Source organism: Vidua chalybeata, chromosome 7 (assembly GCF_026979565.1).
Source record: "Vidua chalybeata isolate OUT-0048 chromosome 7, bVidCha1 merged haplotype, whole genome shotgun sequence".
NCBI classification, from domain to species: domain Eukaryota; kingdom Metazoa; phylum Chordata; class Aves; order Passeriformes; family Viduidae; genus Vidua; species Vidua chalybeata.
Window position 1 is genome coordinate 33143391 of NC_071536.1, and position 25793 is coordinate 33169183.

Sequence of the window (25793 nt, forward strand, 5' to 3'; positions counted from 1 at the left end):
CCTGTCTGTGAATGAGTATGTTTAATAGGAGAGCTGTTCAGTGCACAAGTCATGAGTTTCTGGGGCTTTTGCCAGATACTGCCAAAACCTTCTATAAAGCCTTTGTAAGATACATTTCTTAGGAAGGCATCACCTGTAAAAGTGTCTCTGTATCACTGGGCTCATTCAAAATCAAATCCTGATCATTTTTATGCACCCTGCTAGCAGAAGAGAGGAAGTATAAAAAAATATTCTGTTGCTTGATTACATCCTACGGAAAGGCTCTTACAGAGTGATTTTTGCTCCTGCCCAAGTGCACATCAATTTCAAAGACAATAGATTAACACATTGTCTTGCTGATTTTGTACAGGAGCGTGGGTGCAGGTAACACCTGATTGGGGGAGACTGGCTGGAAGTTAATCAGGGAGTGAACAGACGTGGGTCTGTCCCTGGTTTCTCACTTCCTCTTTTTGACATTGCACTGTATTGAAGGGCAAACGGTTGTGTAGAGCCAGGAGAGCACAAAAGGTGAGAACCTGCAAACCACTGATAATTTTTGAAGGTACCTCTCTCCCTGTAGAAGAAAATCTGCTGTTCTTTCAGTGCATTGCTGCTGTGCCCAGGTTTTCATGAGCCTGTGAACTCTGAAACCTTCCCCATCCTGTTATGCCTCCCTACCTGAGGCAACACCTCCAGGGCAGTATCTACATGAGTGAGGATGAACTCTAATGTGCTAGCTCAGAAAAATAACATTAAACTTGCAGGTTAATAGAGCCACTTAGCTGAAAATATTAAAAAGTACAACTCCGGTATTTAGTTAATTGTTATTTCTAGGGATGTAATATCTCAAAATGCAGGTGGTAGGCTATGACCTTCTCACACTGTGCAGAAGAATTTTACAGCAGTGCCTGGTTACTAGACTTTGATTGATTCACTCAGTATAAAGAAAGAAACGAGAATGAAAATCCATAATATTGCAGTATGTGCTGTGTGTCTACTGGATGTAAGGCTGTGGGGACCAGGATTTTGTATTAATGAACGAAGTAAAAACTGTGTGTTATTTAGGTTTCAGCAGCTGGTAAAGGTTGCTATTGGTCCATATTTCAGTTTGCAGCCTGGTGATTTGGTGTTGGTCCTTGGGAAATTGGTGACTGAGCTACTGGAAGTAGCTCATATTGGAAAGCTGTAGCTTTCCAGACATAGAGAGATGTAGTGTTATTCCTTGTGAAATAATACAAGAAACCTTAAATGCTCCTATTCTCCTTATTTGACCACATTCTATTTGTAGGGTAATACCTAGAAAGATTATGGTTTTTTCCTCCTTAAATATATGCCACTTCATCTGTAGTTTGCTGAGGCTTACCAAACAATGATCTTTTCTTTCTACCTCTTAAATGAAGATGATGAATTTAAGGAGCTTCAGTAGCAGAAATAAAAGAGGCTCTCCTTCATTTGTCTGATCTCAACACAAACCACTCCTTCTTTTTTTTTGTTTGCCTAATCAGATTAATTTTTAAATCCTTTAAGGTGAGACTCCTGTTTACTTTCCAAGTTCCTAGAAATGTCCTCTTTTTTTTTAGGTTGATTTGGAAACAAGTAGTCTTTTCCTTTAACTTTCATTTTAGGGCAAGAATTTTCCAAAGCATGCTTCAGCCACAGCAAAGAAAATGTGCTGGGACATAGACCAGAACAAGTTACTGAGCAAAAGGAATGGGATTAGGAAGAAATTAATATTATATTTAGAAGAATATTAGGAAGAAATTCTTCATTGTAAGGGTAGTCACTTGGTGGCACAGCTCGCCCAGCAAAGTTGTGGCTGCTCCAGCCCTGGCAGTGTCCAAGGCCAGGTTGGATGGGGCTTGGAGCAACCTGGGATAGTGAAAGGTGTCTGTGCCCTTGGCAGGGGGTTGAAATGAGATGATCTTCAAGGTCCCTTCCAGCCCAAACCAATCTGTGATTTTATGATTTTCTAGAGGCTGTTTTTTGATGCAGGGGCAGAGAGCACCCCATGATTGCATGAATGTACACAGTGTGGGCTTCATCCACTGACATAAAAAAGCAGCAGCTTAAGAGGTAGCACTTGCAGAGTTGTACTCCACAGAGAGAGGTGGGTGAAGTTATATTCCAGTCTCCCAAAAGGATCCAGAGATGACAAAAATACTTTAAACCTCAGAACTGCTCAGTTAAATATAACCTTTATGCCCATGGTAAAGCTACAAGTTAAAGGTCCCATCACAGGTAGGTGGCACAGGTGTAAATTTGCTATTAAATGGGAAGGGCTTTTAGTTTTATGACTGAAGTTTACAATAGCATCTATAATCAATAGTCTAAATGCAAGAAAATAAAACACTTTAACTGCATGTAAGACTCCAGAGCTTTGCGCTTTGTTTTACCTTTGGTTATTTGTTCTGAAAGGATTAAGTGCTTAAAAAGCTTAAACACATAGGAGGTGATTCTACTTTCTTTTATTGTGATATAAATTTGGGATAGTTCAATTAAAGTGAATGGGTATATACAGGTATAAAACCTGTTGTGTAAACACTAAGAGCATAAGTCCTATAGACTAAAGAGACCAGGAGGTTACTATAAATCGGAAAGATATTGAGCCCTTGTTTGTTTCATAAATGTCACAGAGTCATGAGTTTTAAAACAATGTATTATATCTTTTTTGACCTTGATGGGTTGCTTTCATGTTCACTGGGAATAGATAGATTTTCCAGAATTATGATTATGTCTTCATATAATTCATTTTGGTTGTGGTTGCTACGTTACAAGACGGGGATATAGCAAAAACTCTCTTTGCTTTGTTGGAAATTCAAAGCTTTTCAGGAGTTAAATGATGGAAAATGGGAATGTTTTAAGACTTGATTTTTGTTAAAAAGGCTTATTGCTGAGATACAGGTGTGATAGTATCACTTTGTAAGTGAGGTTTATTATGCCCAAATTAAAGATAAGGCATTAGTGTGAAGTAGTAAAGACTGGAGAGCAGGTTCAGTGAACTGTGCTAGAAGGCTCTGGAGTTATACTGGGGAGTGGTAGCAACACTCCAGCCCTTTGACCTCCTGGTGGACTTGTTAATGGCTATGGAAATGTGTCCCTTTTTATGCCTGGAGGCCAGGATTTGTTTCTGGAGCACTGGACAGCAGAGGACATGGGCAGGTAAAGAGCAGACAGGGCTGAGGCTTGGAGCTGGTGCCAGTGGCACTCTGGAGAGCTGGCCTTGCACATGCTCACACAAGTTACTCTGGGAGAATATATAAAGGGATTTTTTTTTTCTTTTTAATTCAAGAGCTGATGAAGTTTAATTATCTCTCTGAGCTCAGATTTAGTTATTTTGCATAATTTTAATCACCGATGGCCTAATTTTCATAGGTGTTAATTCCCGCAGCTTACACTGAATAGGAGAAGCAGATGCTCACACCCCTGGAAATGATTCTTTAGGATCTAGAGCTCACAGCTGACTTCCTAAGCCAGTTATTGATAATGAATTTTACCGTAGTCAATTTTTGTTTTAAGAAATACTTCCTCAAAACAACTATTTCCATGGCTGTGGAAAGATGCATGTGTTCTATGTTTAAGATTTTAATTTCAAAAGTAGATCTGAAAAGCATAGAGTTCTGAAGGGATGTGGAGGAGGAATCCTCTTCACCCAGTGTTTGATGAAGAGCACTTTTCATTGCCTTTATGGTTGCATTTAACGTGCAGGTCCATGAAATGGGATTAAGAATTCCCAAAAGGAGTTAGAGAGTTATATGTTGTGGGAGTTGGGTATTTGATACTTGTCATGTGAAAAGTGTGCTCTTTATTATTTTCTTTGGGGGTAATGAACCCTGTGTGTGTATCCAGATTTGCACAAGATGCTGTGAGTTATTTAAGAGAGCATGACAGCTCATCTGAGCAGTACCTGTAAGTGAAGTAATTGGCAGTATTCACAAATATTTTTCGTGAATGCATTACAAAATTTGGAGCTAATTAAAAAAATCATTCACAAAAAAAATCATTCACAAAATAAGTTAAGAGAATGTGTGTGCTCCAACTAGTGTGTTTATTTTTCATATAGTTTTGAGATGCAGGTTTGCTTGCCATAGCTGTCAGGAGTAGATACTATGGAGAATAAACAGAATTATGATGTGGAAGGCTTTTTGTGCAGAGACACCCCACTGTGTTTGAGTTTACAGTGATCAGTCAGCAGTTAAGGAACATATGTAGCTTTAACAACTCTGTATCTGCTGTAAAAAGAGAGAGCATTTGTCTTGAGAATAAAGGAAGGAAATTATTTTACGTAGTTTACATTACACAAAACCCAAAGATTCTGTGGTAAAAATAACCTAGGAAATTTGGAGGAGTGGAGGCATAAAGCAGCACAAGTGTGAACAGATTGGTTATAAAAACAGTATTGCCTAAGGTTTGTGTTTGGGAAGCTCAGGAAGACTTTGGGCTCTTATTTACTCCCCTCAGACTGTGACCTGTGAATCAAAGTGAACTCTGCCTGTGGAAATATTTTTGTTAGAAATATACTCTACATTTTCAGTCATGATGGGGAAATAAATTCTGCTTTCCACGGATATACAGCTCTGTTTTCTCTGTGGTTTTAGTAAGTTCTTCCTGGCATTTAAGCTGGTACACATCAACAGCTGTGGTCTGGACATTCACCTACCTGTGTCCAAAAATGTTATAATTCCTTGAAAACCTTTAAACTCTTTATTAGGTGTGAATGGAACATAGAATGAAAGTATTTTTTTGTCTCGAGCTTGCTGTGTATCACAACTTGTGGAAAATAGAATTAACTGAGATGCTTTAGCCAATCCCTTGAAGGAACTGGCAGGACCTTGGGCACTTAGAAAGGAGCCCCCTGTGGAAAAGCTGCAATTGCTTGGAGCTCCATCGAAGTATGCAGGATTTCAGCTGCTAGGGGCATTTCAGAGCGAGGTGTTCAGCTCTTGGCAGAGAGAGGTGGTTTAGTGCTTTGAGACACATGTTTGAAAACTACTGTTCACACTTAATCAAGCCTCTTAATCTACACTCATTTTTTACACGGTGCTCAAAGGTGCTGTCAGGGTGATTTAGTGCTTCAGAACGCTTTGGAGATTGGTGCTCTGTCAAAAGTTTTACACAAGTGCTCTAGACAAATAGCACATACTTAACTTATGTAAATTTAACACTCAAAATGTTTCCAAACATTCCCTGTTTTGGATAGGAAAGTGCTGCTACAAGGATTAAACCAAGTGTATTTTGTCATCTAATAAAGTACCTCTCCCTTACCTGTAGTCTTTCAAAAACTCATTTTACCTGTTCTTTTTCTATTCCCAAAGGTTTGCCTGGAGGACTTCGGAATGGAAAGCTTGCCAAGTGTCTCTGCTCCTTGACCAGCAGGACCCTCACCACCAGAAGCAGGCAGGGCTCTGTGGAGGTGGGATCCAAACCCGGGTGGTCTACTGTGCCCAGATCGTCGTGGAACTGGGGACACACCGGCCAAAGGAGGGTGCGTGTGGAGGGTCACTCTGAAGCGCTGGCCTGAGTGGATCTGAGCAGGAGAAACAGGAAGAAAGAAGTAGATAATGTGGAGTCATTGGTAGCCTTTGGCTTGCTGATGCCCTCCTTGTGTCCATGCTCACACAGGGAGGTGCTGCTCGGCACCAGAGGAAGCCCTGAGGAGCTGCCAGGAGCCACAACCTCTTGGGATGAATTGCTGCCTGTTCTGTTGTTCATTTCATTGGGAGAGTTACAAAGGATGAAGGAACTAAATTATGCTTGGAGTTGACTTTTCTTCCTCTGTCATATATCAGGAAGCCCAGCCTCTTGGTAGCTGCACTTATCTGTAGTGTAGTCTTAGTTTAGAATATAAAACAGGTTGTCACACACCATTCCGGATATGGCTTTAGCCTCTGCTTCAGGTTGATACACAATCTTTCTTGTGATTTGAAGGGGAAAGCAAAAATGATATTGTCACAACTTCTGAGCAGACAGATGAGTTTTGGACTCTGGAAGTGAGTTATATTTCCTTTAGAAGAAGAATAAGTAGTTACAGATTTACAATGAATAATTCATCATAGGCTGTTTTATTTACTCAATGTGGTGCTCTTGCAGAATGTGTTTTTGAGCAGAGATGTAAGATAATAACACAATATTGTATCTTAGATTTATTTACTTACAGAGGAGAAGCAAGTGTTTCCTGGATGCCCAATGTGTGTCCCAGCATCCCTCACAGACTGTGAGGTTATAGACAACCAGACCTGTTTTAATCTTTATTCAGTCCAAGCACAGTGGCTGATTCACCTCTTCCAGACATCTGGCACTCCTTTGCTCTCCCAGCACAACCCCTCTCTCTTGTTTCACAGAAGTGTGTGATGCAGGGTTAGAGTTAGAAAAGTGCTGTTGATAAAATGTGTGGCATTTATTGACTTTCTTCATCCTTCTGAGCACTCCTGTGTTCCTTGCAGCCACTGTGAGGCAGGTTGGTGAGCAGAGAGCTTGAACTGACTTCATTCACACTTTATTCTTTGTCAGAATTGTGAATTTCTCAGGAAGACTAGAGGAGTGTCTCTGAATTCCTTGAGCATTTACATATCTCACGACCAGAGTGGTGCTACATATCCAGTGTGTGACATCTGCAGCTTTTTCTCTTGCTCAAAGTTCAGTTCAGTTTAAAAGTTGCAAGCCCTCTCCTCAACCAAAAAAACCCACAAACCCTGGGATACCTCTTCCTTGTATTTCCACTTCTAATCTTAAAAAAAAAAAAAAATCATATAGTCAACTGTAAAAACCCAGATGTGCAGAGCAATTGTACAAGGTATAAACTATTACTGTAATTTCAAAGCAGTACTGCACATGTACAATAGTGCTTGGAAAGTGAAAATCCCATCTACTGTCAGCACAGTGACATGCAAATGGAAAGAGGGAAAGCCTTCCCTATTATCCCTCCTTATCCAGTAATATTCACTGTGTCTCATTTACTAGCTGACTAATTTTTGTTCTTTGAATAAATAAGGAATTACATGTTTTTTGGCTTTTTCCTTTTGGCAATCAGAACTGGCAGAATACTTTTATTTATCACTATCTCATCTTTTACTGTACCAATTTTTCAGTGATGAGGAGAAGATGAGGAAATTAATCCTCTATGTGTAAGCAAATATAGTGTCTAATTGCTACCATCCAAAGCACAGTAATTTTTCTTTCTTCACCTCTTAAGTGTCCTTAAAGGGATCATTCAGGAATCAAACAAGCAAGTCTAATGGGATATTACCATCCATCACAGTTGTTATTCTTCTGGCTACTTCCATAGAGAATTTGGATCTGGGCCCAATGACATATGCGAAAGAAGATTTTGTCCCATGGTCTCTCCAGCAGCATTCTGGGATAAAATATGTTGAATCCTAGTTGGAGACAGGTACCATCTGTGATGTGTTTATACATACTGCTCAAAGCTCTTTTATCTCCCAAGGATGTCTCTCCCATTTTTTATTTGCCTAGTCTTCCCATCTATTTCTTCCTTTATTAAAACGTGTGTTTGGAAAGGGAGCACCTGTTTCCTTGAGCCCCTATATATCAGTTGTTCAGAAGGTTAAGTCTGCTGAAATCTTTCTGTATTTTGATTATAAGGTTCCAACTTGAAGATACTGAAAATGGAAAACTGTCACTCAGGTATTACTTTAAGAAATGCATTGATAAGATTTCATATTTTTCTTCCCCAAGAGGTGACCTAACTAAGAAATCACTTGTTCCAAGTGAAGTTATATGTTTTTTAAGCCTTGAGGAGGATGTTCATACTATTAATATGAGTATTTGGAAGGAAAAGATATTGCAGTCTTTGAAGTACTTGGTCATATTCCTGCATTCTGAGGCTGCTACAGGTAAATTTACATTGGTAAATGTGTAAAGTGATGTGTAGTTCAGAGGTCTGTGAATGTAGGTAAACTAAGTGAAGAGACTGTACTGCTTTTAATGCTGACTGTTCTGTCCAAGGAGTCCACATCCCTCCTCACCTGGGAGGCTTTTGTTAATTTAGGCTGAATTTTAACTTGATTACCTTTCTACAGATCTTGCTGGTTTTAAGTGTCTCACAGAATTTTAACATGTTTAAATTTATAATGCTTAATTATTACATTATAATGCTTAATTACACCCAAGAGGTTGTAATCTAGTAATTCCAGAGATGGAAGTGGCAAATCTGCATGTTTGAAATTATGTTGCTTTTAAAGAGGAGACACATTTTGCACAAAAAGTAGCACAAAATATGCAAGTGAGCTACTTGTGGTACAGCACTTTCTGCCCTTCAGCTCTGGATACTCCTTGATCCCTGTGCCTGGAATCCCATTTCTGGAACAAACTATAGGAATGATGGTGACTGCCCTTCTTTGTACCTCTTTTTTAAAGTAAATATGTTCATTCATATGAAAACTCTTTTAAGCAAAGTAGGAATGCACATAATTAACTTATTTTCAAAGCCAGACACTGCTACCATAGTATGCACATGCTTTCTTCTCTTCTGTAAGTGGGCTTACAAAAAGAGATAAGAGTTTTGAGGTTTTATGGAATTTTATCTAGACTGTATTTTTCCCTAATAAATTTTAATTGACCTGGGTGAATATCACTAACAAGCAATCCCCAGTGTACCAACAAAAAAGACATTTGGTAGGAAAGAATGTTATGCAACAATCTGTTTATGAAACCTTTCCTTGTTTGGCAGTACAACTCTCCTCTCAATCTCAATAAATAATTCCAGTGGTATGGGAATGAAAATTCATCTTAGAATCTGGGACTGGTGTCTGTATTTATGTTCAAACAGTTAATAAACATATGTAGTTCCTAGATTTAATTTTCTACCTCAGGATTTTTTTTTCCTTTCTTTTCTGAAGACCGAGGAGTATCCTTCTGTTTTCTAATTAATTTTGCTTTTTAGATTTATCTGGAAACTGTATTGCTTTCTCAGTAGTCTGGGAGATGGCTGTCTTTATAAAATACTCCAGAGGTATTTCCTCTCTTCTCTGAACTAGTTACCTGCTGTTTCTAGTGACTGGGATTGCTGCTCTTTCCATATTTTCTGTAGTTTTCTAACTAGGGTTCTATCTGCCCTGTCATTCTTTCATAAAATTTATGCCTTATTGATCTTGACATTTTTCCTTTTTTACTTGTTTGAGATCCGATTCATATTGTGCTTTCAGAATTTTCTTAGAGTGTTTTTGAGTCCTGTCTGCTTAAGTTTTAATTATAGGACTGAAAAGACCTTTGTGAAATAATGCCTCTCTTCCTTGAATCCTCTTTATTGTTTACTCAGCATAGTAAATTTGGCTAATAAAATGTATCTCCTATAACCTGCTCACCAGAAGTCATTGCAGGTTCCTATCTTCTTAATCTTTGTTATTACATCTGAAAATCCATGTAAAATTCTCATGCCTGTAAAAGGTTCTGAAGTTTTGTTTACATTTTTTTGTTTTGCTTAATGAGTTCCTCTATCATATTTGTGTCCATATATTTATTTTTATTTGGGCTTTAATTTCAATAGTAGGTATGTGACACAGTTTGCCTTCATTTTTTTTGGATAGCTTTTAGTGTTACCCTCCAAAACTATTTCTTACAGAATTCTCTATTATTTTTATATTCCTCTTTCCTTTGAGAGACATTCAACCCTCAGCTGTTAGTGGACATAATACCTTGCCTGACTTACTCCCCTGCAGTTCCTCAGCCTACACTAATTTTTGCTTTATTTTTAGGATGCAATTCCACCTGGTTCATTTTACATCAGATTGGTTTTTTATAAACTTGTGTGTCGCCAGCTGTAGCAGCAAAACCTCCTTTAGTCTGTTTACAGCTGAGGACTTGGAAAATCCTCAAGAACCTGTTCAGGTCTAATGGTTACTCTCTGATCCATCCCTCTGTGTATTCCCTTATGTAGTTTTGTCTTACAAGCCCTTTTACTGACAGAATCACAAAAATGGTCTGAAGCTGAAACTGGTCCCCTGCACTTTCATCTAAGTCCAACTTCTACGAGTCTCAAAATGATTATTTTATGGCCTTTATACGCTCTTGTTTTCCTCAAAATATTGAACTTTCTCCCCACTGCTGATAGACAAAAATGCCTATTCCTTTCTTATCTGATGAGTGAATTTTTCAGACTCTTCTTGATTCCCACATGGGAAATATTTTGGCATTGTGTTTTGTTTTTCAGATATTGGTGCCTCTTTGGACTTGCACAGAGATTAATTTGAGGAGTCCTTTTGTAGATATCTTATGTTATTCTCATCCCTTTCTTTCTGCCCTGTTGTCTTTTTTAGCTCCAAAATGTGCTGTTTTACTTCCTTTGCTCTGTATGCTCTGTTTCCTAATGAGGCTGCCAAAATTTTTTTCCCTGCAAGTTCTTTGTTCTGCTCTGAATCATGACCTTCCAGTGTGTCTCCTGAGGGATTAGTGTTTCAAACTGGTGCACGTGGCATCTGTTCAGTACACTGTGGTTTTGGGAAGAGGACAATGCCAGTGGAAAGTCCAGTTTGAATATGCCACCATCCCCTTGGGTGCCAGGGGCCTTGTGGAGCACCGGGTCTGACTCTTCAGGAATTGGAAGTTGGTTGTGCAGGTTGTTGTTGTTTATGGCTGTTGCCATCCTGCATATTTATAGGGAAAGGGCTGTGTTGATGAACATAAGCTGCCTCTAGGAGTTGATGCAGGTTATGCACTGTTGGAATGAATAGGAACCCTGTGTGGAGTGTGAGCCCTATATTAAATGCACACTTTTTTTTTTTTTTTTTTGTAAATTTATGCTGGTGAAACTGCAGGAATGAGAAGATTAATTTACTCTGCAGAAATTAGAATTTTAGGACTTTGATGTTTAAATCCTGTTTTCCTTGTCTGGTTTATGAAATTGAAAAGGAATAGGTTAGAATATATTAGTAATGAGAAAACTTGACTAGGACTGTAGGAGGGAGAGAAATAATGGTCAGCAGTGGTGTGAAAAAAGCTTTGTTGAGGTGCTCCTGGTGCAGCAACAGGAGCATCCAGCCTGGGGCTTAGCTAACCTGAATCAGCTAGAAACCAGATTCGGTGGAACCTCTGCCCCCCAAGGATCCCTCTCATCCCAAACTAGTTATTTATCACTGGGATGGCTGTATTGTCTTGAAAAGATGAGATATACACCTCTGAAGTGTGAAATATATTCACAGAAGTCTGTATCAGATTTTTATTGCTGGGATGCCAAGTTATTGATCTGTAAGCTCACCAAATGCTGAGCAGATTTATGAGATACAACTCACATAATGGAAAAATAAATATGTAACAGCTGGCTTCTTCAGGGGAAACCCTGTAGAAGCAGGAGAGGAAATGATTTTATTCAGATTGTTGTGGTGCTTGACAGTGGTGTTTAAATGTGCATTTCAAAAATCTGAGTTTGAATCCATTAAGGGAAAAAAAAAACCATTTTCTCTAATGTCTTTCAGAGGTGTAATACTTTCAGTTATTTCATATCTTAAAACTAATTAAAGTAAAATGAAGTGAGTAATGTTTAAAAAGACTTTGACAGTGAAAAAAGTGAGCCTTTTAAGAGATGCCTTATAAATAATAGGCCTTTTTTTTGTCAATAAGTTATTTGTTATGACCCTGAACAGCTATTACTTTATAAATGCTTGAATTTGTTTATCTGGCTGTGGTATGCAGCAAATAATATGTTGCCCAGTTAGTTCACGGGAGATACAAGGTTTTAGTCCAGGCTTTTACTTTGAAAGCTAACATTTTAATTGCATCTGTGTTTATATAATTATTTCCTGCCACTGGAACTGGATTCATTCCCTTCCAGACAGTGATGGTTTGTTCTGTGTAATTTTGTCCTGCTGCTGTTCTGAGGACAGGGAGCTGCATTGTGTTCAGACAATAACAGGGAGCGAGATGAAAAATTAAAAGGATTTCTGTGCACGCGGCTACGCCACAAACTGGGACACTGGGGAGAGAGAAGGAAGCCAGAGGTGTCTGGAGCAGGAGACACTGGAGAAAAATGAAGTTTGTGTGCCAAGGCCAGCCTGGCCGCTCCCAGGATCCACGCTGGCTGTGTCACCAGCTTAGCTTTGGGCCACCTGTGCCACATCCCGGTGTCCCAGCCACATCCACAGTGGCGCTTTCTTCGTGCCAGTCACAGAAGAGGTTTCTCCTTCCTGTGGAATGAATGCTGAACTCGGCACTGGGCAAAGCTCCCACTCTTACAAAGCTTTCATGAAGTTTTCATGGATTTTCTTCCCTGTTTCATAGGTTTTCTTCCCTGTTTTCCTTGTTTCTTCTCTCACCCTCTCTGGTGGTCTGCTCCAGCGATTTTCAGTCTTTTCTGGATAACAACCAAAAGGCTCAAATAGCCTGCAGAATCCTTTTTTCCTTCCCATCATTGCCTTTGCTGCCATCCCAGCATCCCAGTTGCTCTGCTGTTTTTCCTGGACACTCTTAATGAATTGTCATCTCTGATCTGCTCAGTCATGTGGCTGCTGGTGGGGAGCCCCGTGCTCACTCTGAATTTTTGCCAGATATGTAGAGTCAGTTGTTAATCTCCACAAGTTCTGCTGTAGCAAAACAATGCAGTATCCCAGCTGAGATCACAGTCCTGTTGAGCAGCAGAGGGAGGACACAGGGATACTTTTTGTCTGTGTCACTTTAATAAAATTGTGAGGATTTTTATTGTTCTGAAATCCATTAAGCCATTGTTGCTCTTGGCAATCCACTATTAACCCTCTTTCATGCTGTGATTAGCCTTCTATTCATACGTTGTTCCTTGTCTATTAAATGGATTTTAATTGAAAATAGGCCTCCAACTTTGTGCTTAGTGGCTTCAAAACTAATTGATTTTTCCTCAAAGCGTGAAGGAGCTCTTTCCATCAGACATGGGGTGCATTAGGCCCTTAATGGAGGGGTGCAAGAGACTGGGGTTGGTGCCATTTCCAGGCTGGTCAGATTTCATTCCCCACTTTTCCCTTGTGCTGTGTTTTGTTTTTGCTATAAAAATGTCTTTCAGGTTAGAGAAATTACTTGCAAATGTTGTGCTGGGTTTACCCCTATTGTGTTACACGTGAAGGTATTTTTATAACATAACTCACTCCTTGGTGGTTTTCTCAAGTAATTTCCCTTTGTATTGATCCAAGTGTCTTTGGTTTATAAGTCCCAGCAAAGGCAGTAAGAGCTTTCACAAGGCTATGCCATCCCTTTCTTGTGCCTCCCTTGTATCCTGGGATTGATCCCTTGTATCTTTAATTTGGATTAGTTTTGCCATATGGTAAACATTTGGATTTATTTCCTTGAGAATTGAGTAAAATATATGAGAGGCAGACCTGATAATCTTTGTGTGTTATACACAAAGTATATATTAGTGATATATTAGTGATATTTAGAAAAGTCTCATTTTGTTTCTAGTAACAAAAATGCTTGAGTTTTCATTGTAAAAGGGAAATGTAGTTAAAGTCCAGGAAAAAAGTGTTACCTGCCTCCTGAGGAGTTGAAAAACCATATTTGACAGGGCCCCCTGCAAACAAAATGCCATCCTATGCATTTCTGCCTCTGTTTGGTCATCATTGCATTTAACATAGTGTGGGTATGTGTGCCTGCAAGTATCTGTCCACAGGACTCTATTCAAAGATAATTTATTTATTGGCTTAAAATTACGTTATGGAAATAATCATATCAGAGCTGATTTCCTCTTCCACTCTTCCTCCAAATCATTACCTCAGTAAAAATATATAGGGAAACAAGACACTTTAGAACCCAATTTATTATCTCCTGCTGGTAGCAATAACCTGAAAATAACAGCAAATAGTAAAATTCAAACTTGAGGCAAGACGCTGGTGCTGGGAACAGCTGCAGTTGCATTTATAAAGGATGGATTCAATATAACAGCTATAGAAATGTGCAATGTTTCAGAGGCTCCCAGATTAGTACTTGATTGCTTTTTCAAGTTTATTCTATAGATTGGGAAGAACACAGGATTTTAAAAGGTACGAACAAGCGTCATAAATAAGCTGCTACTTGAATCAGAGATGGTTCCTCCCCCTCCCACTCCTTGCTTTCCTGGCTTCTGCCTTCCACCTTCCTCCTAAAACGTGGCTAACATTGTTCCAAGGAAAATAATTACACAAAAAGCACTTTTTCTGTATGAATGCAGGGAAATGCCACCACAGAGTCAATTATTGAACGAAATCAGAAGGCTGGCCCATTCCTAAAGACATTCCTGGCAGCTCTGTTCATTTATCATAGGCATAATGTCAGGTTTTTTTTTCCTGAGTAGGACATCCCCAGCCAGGCTACCTGTGCCATTTGGAGGCTGCAGTGTGTGAGAATTTTGGCATTTAAAAGATTCACAGAAAAATTCTCCCTTATCATTCCTTTATAATAAAGGATTTTTTAAAATCCAAAATCAATTTAAAATCATGTTGGGTGCACTGGTTGGTTTTCAAGGAAGGAGAACCATTTAGCTGTATCTAGGCTTCCACATATAAATAGTTAAATTCAGTATAGAAACATTTTAAACAGTTAAATTCAGTATAGAAACCTAAAAATCAGTGAGGAGGGAAGAGCCATTCCTGGCAATGACACCTTGAGTTAGAGCAAAGCAGGACTGGACTTTAATCCTTGGGTTGACCATTTGTGCTCAGTTTTATTTCCTTTCATTTCTCCAAGTGAACTTCCAGAAAACTGATACAGTTTTCCAAAGCTTGATGCTGAGAGGCAGGTTAAACCATGCATGAGACTTCTGGTAAAATAAATACTCTTATCCTTAAAACTCTAATATTTATCTTATTCTGTCTGTCACTTCACTTGCAAGGTTTCTAGAAAAGGTCTCTTTATGTGAGCATTCAGATGAATTGGATTTATGCCACCTCGTTCTAATCTTTAAATGAACATGTCAAAGGCCTTACAGGGTCTCAGAAAACATTCAGAAAATGGCCTTTTTAACCATTGTATTGTCTTTCAGCTTAGAATTAAATCACACTATTGTTTAATCCTATTATTCTGATGAGTTAGAACCATAAGCACTGATATTGGTCTGAATATTACTTCAAACTGACAGGTCTAAACTCAGCTTCAGGATGTGCAAATCAGAATTTGAGATTTTGAATGCTAAATTCTTGTGTCTAAAAAAAAAAAAGTTTTGCTTCAAATGATTAATTTTGAAGAAAATGGTGTAACATCAGAAAAAGGAAAGATTACTCATATTCTGGGCTTGTTTTTACAAATTCTTTTAAAATCAATTCCATGCATGGAAGCAAAGAAAAACAGACATGAAAAATAAAAATGAGGATAAAACAAACTCAGTAGCTATAAAAATTAATGAAGTCTTGGTAATGCCATGGCAAAGTAAACTCAAACAAGCCTTTGCCTTTTGAAAGACTGCTTTGATATTGATTTATCTAAAGAGACAGCCAAATTCAGCCCATAATGTAATTGAAATGCAATATCATATAATGACTCAGAAGACAGATTTAAGAGTCTTTCTTTCTCTTTTTTTTCCTTCCTCCCCCTGCCCCAAATAAAAAGGTGAGAGAAGTTAATTGAATCTAGAAATCTCTTATGATAAATGAAAATACAAAGAGAGTCAACTTTCCAAATCCATTGTCGGTATCAACTAAACTGGAGCTCAGCAGAGTTTGGGATTGGTTTATTTCTGGGATAAAGAGGATTGGAGATCCATGGTGTAGGCAGCTCAGGTAAATGTCTCTCCTCCCAGGCAGGAAAGATGCTTCATGTTTGTGTCTGTGTAGAAGAATCCAAGAGCTCTGCTCAGTTTTATTGGAAGTCGATGAAGAAAATCCGAAGTCTGGACACTGCACCCATAATCCAGAGATGGCAGTGCCCCGAAGGGCATGGGAATGGGGAGAGTTCCTGTGCTTGGGTTTTACTCAGCCCCCTCTGCCTGGCTCCCAGTTGCAGTGGGAGCTTTTTGGATTCCCTGCTTAGGTATTTTTCTCTTCAGCCCTGTCTAAAGAGGTCTCCTTGGCCATAAATGTGGGGGTTAGATCCTGGTGTGTTACCCCAGCACTGCTGAAAATCAGCACTCAATCTAGTTTTAAAGCACCTGATTACCACTAAGCATAGTCTCAACTGGCTTGCTGAATATGGGTGATTCAGATAAAACTCTTAAGTGCTTTTCTGAACACAGGATTAACTTTTTGCCCTGGGAGATAAGACCCTGAAAAATCACTGGATTTTGGTGCATTCTGGAAAACTAAGACCAGCAGGACAGAGTTACAGCCTTGATTTTCTTTTTTCCTTTTTTTTCATTAGTTGCCAGACCAGTTGATGGGAAGCTTTGCCAGGGTCCTGCCCCTGCCACCTCCCAGCTGTGTCACCTGCCGTGCCTGGCCGAGTGCGCGGTGTCGTCCTGGTCACCGTGGGGTCCCTGCCTGCCCGAGAGCTGCCAGCACCGCCACGGAGGGAGAGGTGAGCAGGGAATGCAATACTGCAGAAAGACTGCAAAAGCAGAGGTGTCACACTGCACATTAGGAGCCTAATGTGTTTTTTAAAAAAGTTAATGTAACACAGGATGAAGCTCTTGGATGTGTGTAGTGGAATCTGACCTTTAAAGGCTTTTTGCCATAATTCATGTGAGAAGAAAATTAAGGTTTTCCAAGCTGATTCAGCTCCTTTTGTCCTGCACTGAAGTGGTGCAGGATGATCTCTCGGGCTAGCAGCTGCCAGGCTGCCCCTCTCTGATCCCCCTGGATGTCCTGTTGCATGCCTGGGTTCCTGGGCAGTGTATCAGGATGGAGGTGCATCCCACAGCCCTGCAATCTGGACTCAGGTGGACCCAAGAGGTTGTTCTCATTGTTGTGGGTTTGGTTTAAATTCCCGGAAGAAGGATGTGCAAATGTAATTCAACCCCCCCTGGATTTTAATTGAAAGCTGTACATGTTTGTTGCTGTGACAAGTTGAGATTCCTCACAGAGCCTTTCCTAAGGCTCTCAGTTGCAAAGATGGTTCTTGGAGTGCAGGTCAGGGAATGGATATTATTGTTTAGAAATTACGCTCTTCTGAAAACTGCTTGAGTATGTGAAATGATTTCAACTGGTCAAAAAATTTTCAAACAAAATGAGAAATAATAGAAAATAATAGTATTTGCAAAAGCATTTCATGTTTAAATTGTTTTGAATAATTTCTTTTGCTCATTTGAGAACTGTGGAAGTTTGATCTGTTATATTCTCTGAAATGTTTTATTTTTAATTTTCTTTTCTGTTTCATGACCAAAGCATTTCCATGTGACCTCTACTAATGCTGTATATTTGCCCCTGCTCTGAGACTGTCAGAGGAAAAACCCACATGTATTTTTTTTGCCTTAGAATTCTGTGTCATTTACATAACAGAACTTGCTGAAAGATACTTGTGTATTAGTTCTGCATTGTATATAGCAACATGACTTATGGTTTTATTCAGGAGGAGGTAGATTATGTAATCAATTCTTTGATTATTTCTGTAACCTTTTCCTTCCACTTTACATTTGAATCTTCCAGTTTAATAGGATGTCATTTCAAAGAAGTCTGATATGTATTATGTATCAGAAAACCTTACACCTTCATAAAACAGAATACTAATTTCTTAGTAAACGATTCAGCAGTGTCTCAAAACAAATCGTTTCGTTAGTGGATTCCCAGGCAGAATATAGATGTCATTTATATCTTCAGTTCCTTAACTGTTCCTCTCTTCTTATCTTAATGCTGTTATAAGATTAATATATGCATTGCTGGTAACTTTCTGTATCCTGACGTGTATTTCTATCTAACATTGATGAAAGGGAAAAAGAAATGTGAAAAATGTGAGTTGCTGGAATTCTTTGCACACTGTTAGATTTTGCATGCCTGGGTGCCTACAGTGCTGTCCCAATCAACCCAGTTTGTAAATATTGTTCACTTGCTTGTCTTTAAATCCCCCAGCTCCAGATGCTCCATATAATCTTCTCGCTACCGGATTATTGCATGACTGTTTTTTCTGTTGTCCAGTCAATCCAGCTCTGCTTTTTCCAGGCTTTAGGATGAGACACAGACAGGTGATGGTGGATCCAGTGGGCACCCTGGCAGGTTGTCCTCATTTGGTGGAGTCCATTCCTTGTGAAGACGCGCGGTGTCACGAGTGGGTGGTGTCAGAGGGAACCTGTGTGACAGACCGAGGGAAATGTGGGCCTGGTCACCGTGTCCTGAAGGCTGTCTGCAAGAGCAGGAAAGGTGAGCTGGGCTCTTCTCTTAAAAGCTCTGTGGATTTTTGTGCCTCCTAAAATGACATCTTGTTGCGGAGCAATTGGTGCTTGTGTACAATGGCTCCTTACTGAATTTTATATGAAACTTTCAGATTTTTGAGTTGACTGTTTTGCTCCTTAAAGCCTGGGGCTAGTAGAACCCAGGATTTTGCCTGGAGCCTTCTCTTCCATTTTATCCAGAAGAGGATGGCTCATCAGTGCAGGTTCTGTGTTGTTGTTGCTGGCCTTATTACCACAAAAGTGGGATATTTGTACTAAATCAGGGCTCTCACTGAGGTCAGCAGCTCTATGGGCATTCAGAATATCAATCCAGCTCCCAGAACTACTTCTATCCTCAGGTTTTAGCCTGTGGTCTGAATAATTTTCTCATTGGGATAGCGCTGTTACAATCACGAGCAGGGATGCTCGGTTGTGCTGCCAAAATTAATACAGGACTAAGATGTAAATGAAATGATTGTACTGAGTAATCCTTCCCTTGGCAGCAGTTTGAGACCTGCAGAGTGTTCAGTGTAGAGGTTGCTAATAATGAATAAGTACGTTTTTATGTGACGTTTACAAACAGCCAGCAAGATGTTATTTCTTGTGTATGGCTTGAACCTCAGCCAAAAGTTTCATTTCTTGATAAGGTCACTGTTGTCAGATCTTTAGATTCAATTACATGGAGCACAATTTTGCAGTCCTTAGTCACAGCAAGACTGTGCTATCATCTCAAAAGTGGCAAAACTGTGCAACTTTAGAGCCTGATATTGTATCTGAAATGGAGAATTCCTCTTTTAGTGGTGGTGAGACCAATCACAGGAAACAATTTCAGGGTGGTAACAAGTGGTTAGTTGGTAAGTGGTTAATATGGTGGGTTGTTTATGAGACACTAGAACCTGGCAGAAAGAAATAATGGCTGCTTTGTCTGAAGAACATGGATTCTTTTGAAATATATTTAAACCTGTGTGGTTTTCTTGTTTGTGAGAATGGGGGAAATAAAAGAAATCTTCAGCTTGTACAAAGTGACACAGCCAGAATGTCAAGGAGAGCAAAGAGCTTACACTGAATTTTGCCTGAGTGGTCTCTGCTGATGTGTGATGATTACTGTAGGTCCAGGCCAGCAGGATGAGTGCAGATGGAGGCTGGCATTGCTGAGGAGCACCAGGTACTTCACATTGTTGAAGCTGTGCCAGCATCCATCTCTGTGCCCCAACTTGTGCTGGGGACAGAAAGTGTGTTCCATGGCAGATGCTCACTGATCTCTGATCAAACTGTTCTCTGTGGCTGTGATCCTTCAGAAGCCAGGCCTTTGAGGTGTCTCTTTTTCATTCAATTGTTCAACAAGTGTTGGAAGTCTTGCAATACCCTTTTCATTTCAATTATTCTGTGCATGTTCTAGTAAAAAAATACGGTGGGATACTCTTCCCACCCTGCCAGCCTGAGGCAAACATTGTTACTAGATGTGATCAGTGTCCACTTAAAACTGAGAAGGTTTCACCAGGAAATATCCAGGTTACCAGACAGGTTAGAATCACTGCTTAATGCTACTCTGAAGACTTTCTAAAGTCTTGATTGAGTATGAGAGGTCTGGAAGAGTCCTTACAGTTGAAGTTGGAAAAAGAGTCAAATTGTTTCTTCTTCTCTCAATTCACTAATGTAGTTGCTTTGTTCATAACCTTATTTATTTCCTTCTGTAATGTTCTCTTACTTAGATTTCCTTTACAAAAAGTAGTCTGCTTTTTTTTGGATAAAAGTTGGAGTAAGTGTCAGCTTTGCTTAATGTGTTTAACCTGGAGTAGCTGGTTAGTTGGCAGTGGGAGGTCAGAAGGGAGTCATGCTAAACTGAGATGTGTCATTTCCAGGTGAAATAGCATAAGGCCTGTGTCCATGCTGAGCATTGTACACATGCTCAGTATTCTGTGCAAGCAGTGGTCCTGCTGAAAGCTGTATTGTGTGCTGCTATTTTCATTTACTTATGCGTCTTTTGAATTCAGCTCTAAACTCCAGTGATTTATCCAGTCATTCTGTCATCCATGCTTGGCATTATTGCTCAGTTTTCCTACTGAATGCCTGAAGGGATGAAAAAAAGATTTTTTTTGGACTCTGTTAAATGCCAAGTCCAGTATATCATCATCTTAACAGTTCATTTGGGCCTGGAGTGTGTTGATTAGGGTACTTTGGGTTGTCTCTGTATCCCTGCCAGCAAGATGCCTTCATTTTCATGTAAATGCCAGACTTTGTGATGTGGTGCTCTCCTCTTGGTGCTGCAGTGTGCTCACTTCTCTTCACGAGCAGCTTCTGTGCTGTTGGTGTCAGCTGTGCTGCAGAAGAGTTTGCCATCAGGCTTCTTGTCCTTTCCTCCTTTCTCCATCCTCAGTGGCTGGACCTGTGTCCTTTGCCACCTCTGCTTGGCTGTGTAACGCTGGGCTCTCCATGGCTCAGGCACAGGAGGCCTTTTCCATCTGGAGTCTGTTTTTTCACTTGCCAAAAAAGAGCTTTTGGTCACCACATTTTCCTTCTCCCGTGTACTGTCCATGGTGCCAGCCCATGCCACGAGAGAGATGAGGGGGAGCAGGGGCTAAAGAACCTCTTTCACCAAATGAAGCCACACGTTTGAATCCCTTGTAGTGTCCTTTCTTTCCATGTTAAAGAGCCATCATTTCTGGTGAGATTGTCACACTGGCCCAGGTAACAAACTGCTGCTGGCCTGAGCTGGAGCTTGGGCAACTTGGGAGCAAGTCACAGCTGGGTCAAGCTCTGATTTGTGGGGTTTCTCTGAAGGCTTCCCAGTCAAAACAACGTCTCTGTGTAAAGGCTTGCATGAAGTTCAATGGTGTAACACTTGTGCTCAGCCTAGAGGTACAGAAATGGCTTTTTGCTTCTTAAATAGGTTCATTTGTAATAGTGAAGTGGTTCCACAGAGCACATACTATGGACAGCAGGGCTTTATGTAGTAGCTGGAGTCTGTAATTTGTGATCTGCAGCACTTTAGCACAGATGAGGAGTAATGAGAAGACAATAGTAATCTCATTACTTTGTCATTATTAGGTGTCTGCTCCTACCTAGGAGTGTCTCTAATCTCTGTTAATAAGTTACTGAACATGTGCAAGATACTCTTAGTGTCTGGTCCATATCCCTTGAGTGCTTCTCTTCTGTATCAACAAAAGGCAGTAGTGTAATAAGTCAAATTAAATTAAATGCTATGTAGAAACACAATGTCAAGTAATGCATCGAATAGAGAAAGATTTCTTTTGTATGCTTCTTCTAAATAAAATTTTTTAGGATGATGTCTTTTATTTAGCTGGTGAAGGTCAATGGATATATTTGGGAAAGTCTGTGAAGCCAGACGAACAGTATAGGAAAATTGATAGTTGTGCTTAAAATTGGACTGTGTGTGTCATTGGCTACATTGATCTATAATTTAGATAAAAGAATGCATTTGAAAGCTCTTTTTTTATATTTGCAGACATCTCAGGAATTATTTGTGATTTTTCTCAGAGTGGTTGTTTTTGGTTGTTCAACAAGGAATTGAATAATTGCCTGTTAGTAATGTGTTCTTGGGCAGATAGCTGCAACTGTCTGACATTTGATTTTGGGCAGCCTTGATTAGCACTGACAAACATTATTGTGCATTGACCAGATGAAAGGAACTCCCTGAAAAGTTTCCAGTTCACAAAACATGAACACGGTCAAAACTTTTTCATTTTCAAATGCAGTTGTGCAGTAGCCAAAGTGTGTTTCATTTTTTGAAGAGAGTGACCACAATCATCTTTTGCTTCTTTTGTCTTTGTAAGTGGTACAAGCACTTTGAGTGTGGTGAGTCAGGGGACATTCAGACCGCAGGGCTCGGCTCAGGGTCAGCAGGTAGAACTTCAGTCCAGACAGGAGTACTTGTCCTTCAGAGGTAATTTCACAGTTGTTTGATTTAGGTGCTACAAAATATATAAACATGTTGGGTTCAGCCTGATGGAGGAATTTGGGCACCTGTTTTATTGTCATTTTCCCATATCTGTTTTAGGCTGCATTGATAATAGAAGATAAGATTGAAACAAAACAAATGTCAAACCAGACCTTGTTTTTAGAAATGCCTGTTGTGCAGCTTGTGCAGAGCAGTCATTATGGTAAGGAGTACAATCTGAGAACACATACGTAAAAGCAACTATAACAATAAACTCATGAAATAACAAGTATGACTCATAAAACTAACAATTCATTTTCCAAGCATTTTATAAATGTTTCTGACAGTGCCATAAGTGAATTCTTGCCTATTAGCAGTGCTCTTGAGTAGGTCATAAAATGTTATTATTCAGAATCATACCCACAAGTCATCAATCTATTTCGCTGGAATTCCCATGTCATCGTCATCATTTATTAATTTGCTTTTGCTTGTTCAGATTCCTACCAGAAGAACTATTAGTAGCAGAGAGAATTTCTCTGAGACAGTGAACAGCATGATATCTAAGTAATCAAATATATGAAATAAGTCATACCCGAAGGCTTAATTGTTTTAATCAGAAAATTATTAGATCAACAACAGGGTTTAATGCAAAGGTCATGTGATTTTGCTGTATTCAGGCTCTTCTACTCCACTGCTGGTTAACAAGTCTAAGCACAGCTCAAAAGCTGCTGAGTATTTGCCTCCCTGTACTGTCAGCTTGGGTGTCAGGGTTTCTTTGGTTTGTGGGAGTTAAAATTCATAGACTCAGAGAATAGTTTGCGTTGGAGGAGACTTTAAAGATCGTCTCCTTCCAGTCCCCTCTGCTGTGGGCAGGGATGCCATGAGTTTGCTTGGGCAAACAATCCAAACTTCTTATAAATGGTGTCTTCATTTTAAGGCTGGTATTTATAACAGTGCTGAATAATCTCTCTGTTCCTTATGCACAGTTCAGGCAGTGCCAGGGAGATGCAGCTGCTGAGCCAGACGAGCAGAGTCCAGAGGGGCCCAGGATGCTGCTGACTCTCCCCTGTAGACCCGAAGGACTGGTCCTGGGAGCTGTCACAAAACCTCCATCCTCAGCACCTCCTGCCCCACCTGGAGCTCTGAGGCACCCTGGGGGGGGTCTGTGCATGCTTCCCAGGCTCAGCTGATAAATGAATAACACCTGGCAGCTCTCAGGACTCACGGCTGTGGGGGGTGATGCTCCCTGCTATGGACCATCTGCCAAAGGGGCAGCTCAGGAATAAAGCACTGCTGCCAGAGGAACTTCAGCACAGCAGTTCTGGTTTATTTCCCTGTGCCATCTCTTTGGTTCTAGGCAGTTGGAATCTAGAACCTGGCGCTTGCCAAGAAGATAAGAGGATTTTTGTTTTTCAATGTTAGTAAGTTCACTGAAAATGTATGTTTGCGTAGAAATACATCTGCTTCCAAGTTTCTGTTCCATTTTCTGTTCCATCTGGCAGTTTTATTTGTAAAACTGGGGAATAGTATTTCAGAGACAAAATGTTTTCTTTCAGCATTTTTTAGATTAAATGATTAATGTTTTCAGGATGTTTTTGGTAAATGAACTACTCTTAAAATTAAAAATTCAAAATATTTTTAAAAGATACTGTTAGCAAAAGCATAATATTCCTTTCAGATTAAAAAAACCATTTTGCCTTACATTGAAATTATTTTTTTTCCTAAATCCTCCCCCAGTCTCTCTTCAGTTCTACTTTAAACATTAGTTTTTTCTTCCTTGTCCTTTTTTTTCTTTTTTTTTTTTTTTTTTTTTGGTTCAGTGCCCGAACAGACATCCATTATTCACACAACTCAATTGCCAGAGCAGACACTGAAATTCTGTTGGAACTGAAGCGAGGAGTAAAGGGGGAAGTAAGGTAATCAAAGCAGTGTTAGTTTAAGATCCAATATTACATTCTGCCAGGGGTTGACAGTGAAGCTCTGGACTTGGAGAAGCTGAAGACTCTTTGGGGGTAGAATATCAACAGTGGCGTGCTCAGCTGCCTGTCTGTGGTTCCATGTCAGTGCCAGTGTGTCCTGTGGTCCCCAAGAGTGTCTGCGATCCCTGCTCTGCTCTGTGCAGAGCATCCCGAGGGCCAGGAGCATCCCCACCAGCTGAGCCTGAATCCTGCAGGAGGAAGGGGCTGCAAGGACACAGGACAGCTGCTTTTCTTCCTCCTTCAGGGCACGAGGGAAGCAGCCACCTGACCAGTCCTGTTTTAACAGGAGTCATAGAATATCACTTAGGTAGGAAAAGACCTCTTAGAGTCCAATCTCAGCGAAGTTCTTCCCTGGGTAGAGTTTGATTGATGATTTAAAGTTAATTGGCAGATTCTGTTTAATTTCTCAGAGAAAAGATTTACCATGTTCAGTTTACTGAAAATAAGTTTGAAATAAGTTCTTTCCTCTTAGTTCCTGAGTGTATCTCACTGTACCCCGTCACTGGAGCTGCTGATCTCAAACCAGTGTGTTTTCCTGACTTTCAGAAACACAAATTCTAAAAGGCAACATGCAAAGCTTTCTAGCAATTAGCATTTAGGTAAGGTCCATATTTCTCATTTAGCAGTCACAGAGGAAGAAGGATATTGCAGTGTAGTAGCAGGGCTGAGTATTATGAGTGTTTGAGGAATCCTGAAGCATGATGTGTGAGTTGTTCAGTAGGTTTGGGACCTGTGTTTCTTGTAGTCATAAAGGCTGATGTTCTCTTTGAGCAGGCTGGTTGTTAACAAGCCAGGTGGAGTGGATTTAGTTGCCTCCATCAAGCCTTACCTCCCAGCAGCTGGTACCATGCCAAATATTTGATGTCTCCTGCTGGAAACATTCAAAAACTTACAATGCAGATTGTGCCCTGCTCTAGGACTGGTGCACAAACAATGTGAGGACAGACACTTCCATGTTCAGGATAATTTACTGTCTTTGAATCCTCTGCTGAAATTGATGTCTGTAAAAGAAGAAGATCAGCTTCAGGTTAATTTTAAGGTAAGCTGCTGGAAAGTTAGAGCTTTCTCTGCTTAGTCACACTTTAACAGTTTTACTTCATTCAAGATTATAGCAAGCATGTGGCGCACCAGCCAAGGAAAACAGAAATGGAAAAGTCTATAAATAATTATTGTAGTAGCTATGTATGTATAATAACTGTCACGCAGTCAGGAATATTTCTCTAAAATACAGGCTGAAATATCTAATGCTGGACAGGGGGAAGGTTGTGGGCCACAATTGTGAGGTTAAACTCGAGCATACTCTGATTTATTTTCTTTATCTTTGAATGCAGATATGTTGCATGATTTCCAGCTAAGCTGTGGCTGTGCTTTTTCAAATGCTGGTGATGTGTCTTGTGTCAGTCACCCAGAAGGCAGCTACAGTTGGTATCCAGTGGTAATTTTAGCTCCTCATATTTGGCTGATGGAGATGTGGTGGGGTTTATTAGGAATAAAGCCAGCTTTCATCCTTCCTGTGCTGTCACTATGAGGTATTACAGCCCCTGTGAATATTTTTTTTTTGTTGCCAGCTAAGTGTGAGCTTGTGGTCAGTGCAGAATGCCCTCAAATGAATTGCTATGCAAAACCACGATTCTCTTCAGTATCTAGTGCTCCTTTTTGATGATACCTTCTGTCTTCAAAAGATGTTTTACAAGACTTCAGAGCATTGCTAAAATGGTGAGGGCAATTTAGGGCTGCTTCTTCCCTATGGCTGTTT

The 25793-nt window shown here is 40.0% G+C and overlaps 1 protein-coding gene across 1 annotated transcript in view; it reads left to right on the forward strand.

The window, feature by feature from the left end:
• The window catches only part of THSD7B (thrombospondin type 1 domain containing 7B), a 297727-nt gene that overhangs the window by 115674 nt on the left and 156260 nt on the right, over positions 1 to 25793 (forward strand). Inside the window, exons 9-11 of the mRNA XM_053948041.1 lie at positions 5292 to 5461; positions 16219 to 16374; positions 17952 to 18149. Coding sequence (XP_053804016.1) covers positions 5292 to 5461; positions 16219 to 16374; positions 17952 to 18149 — 524 coding nt within the window. The remainder of the gene's footprint in view (positions 1 to 5291; positions 5462 to 16218; positions 16375 to 17951; positions 18150 to 25793) is intronic.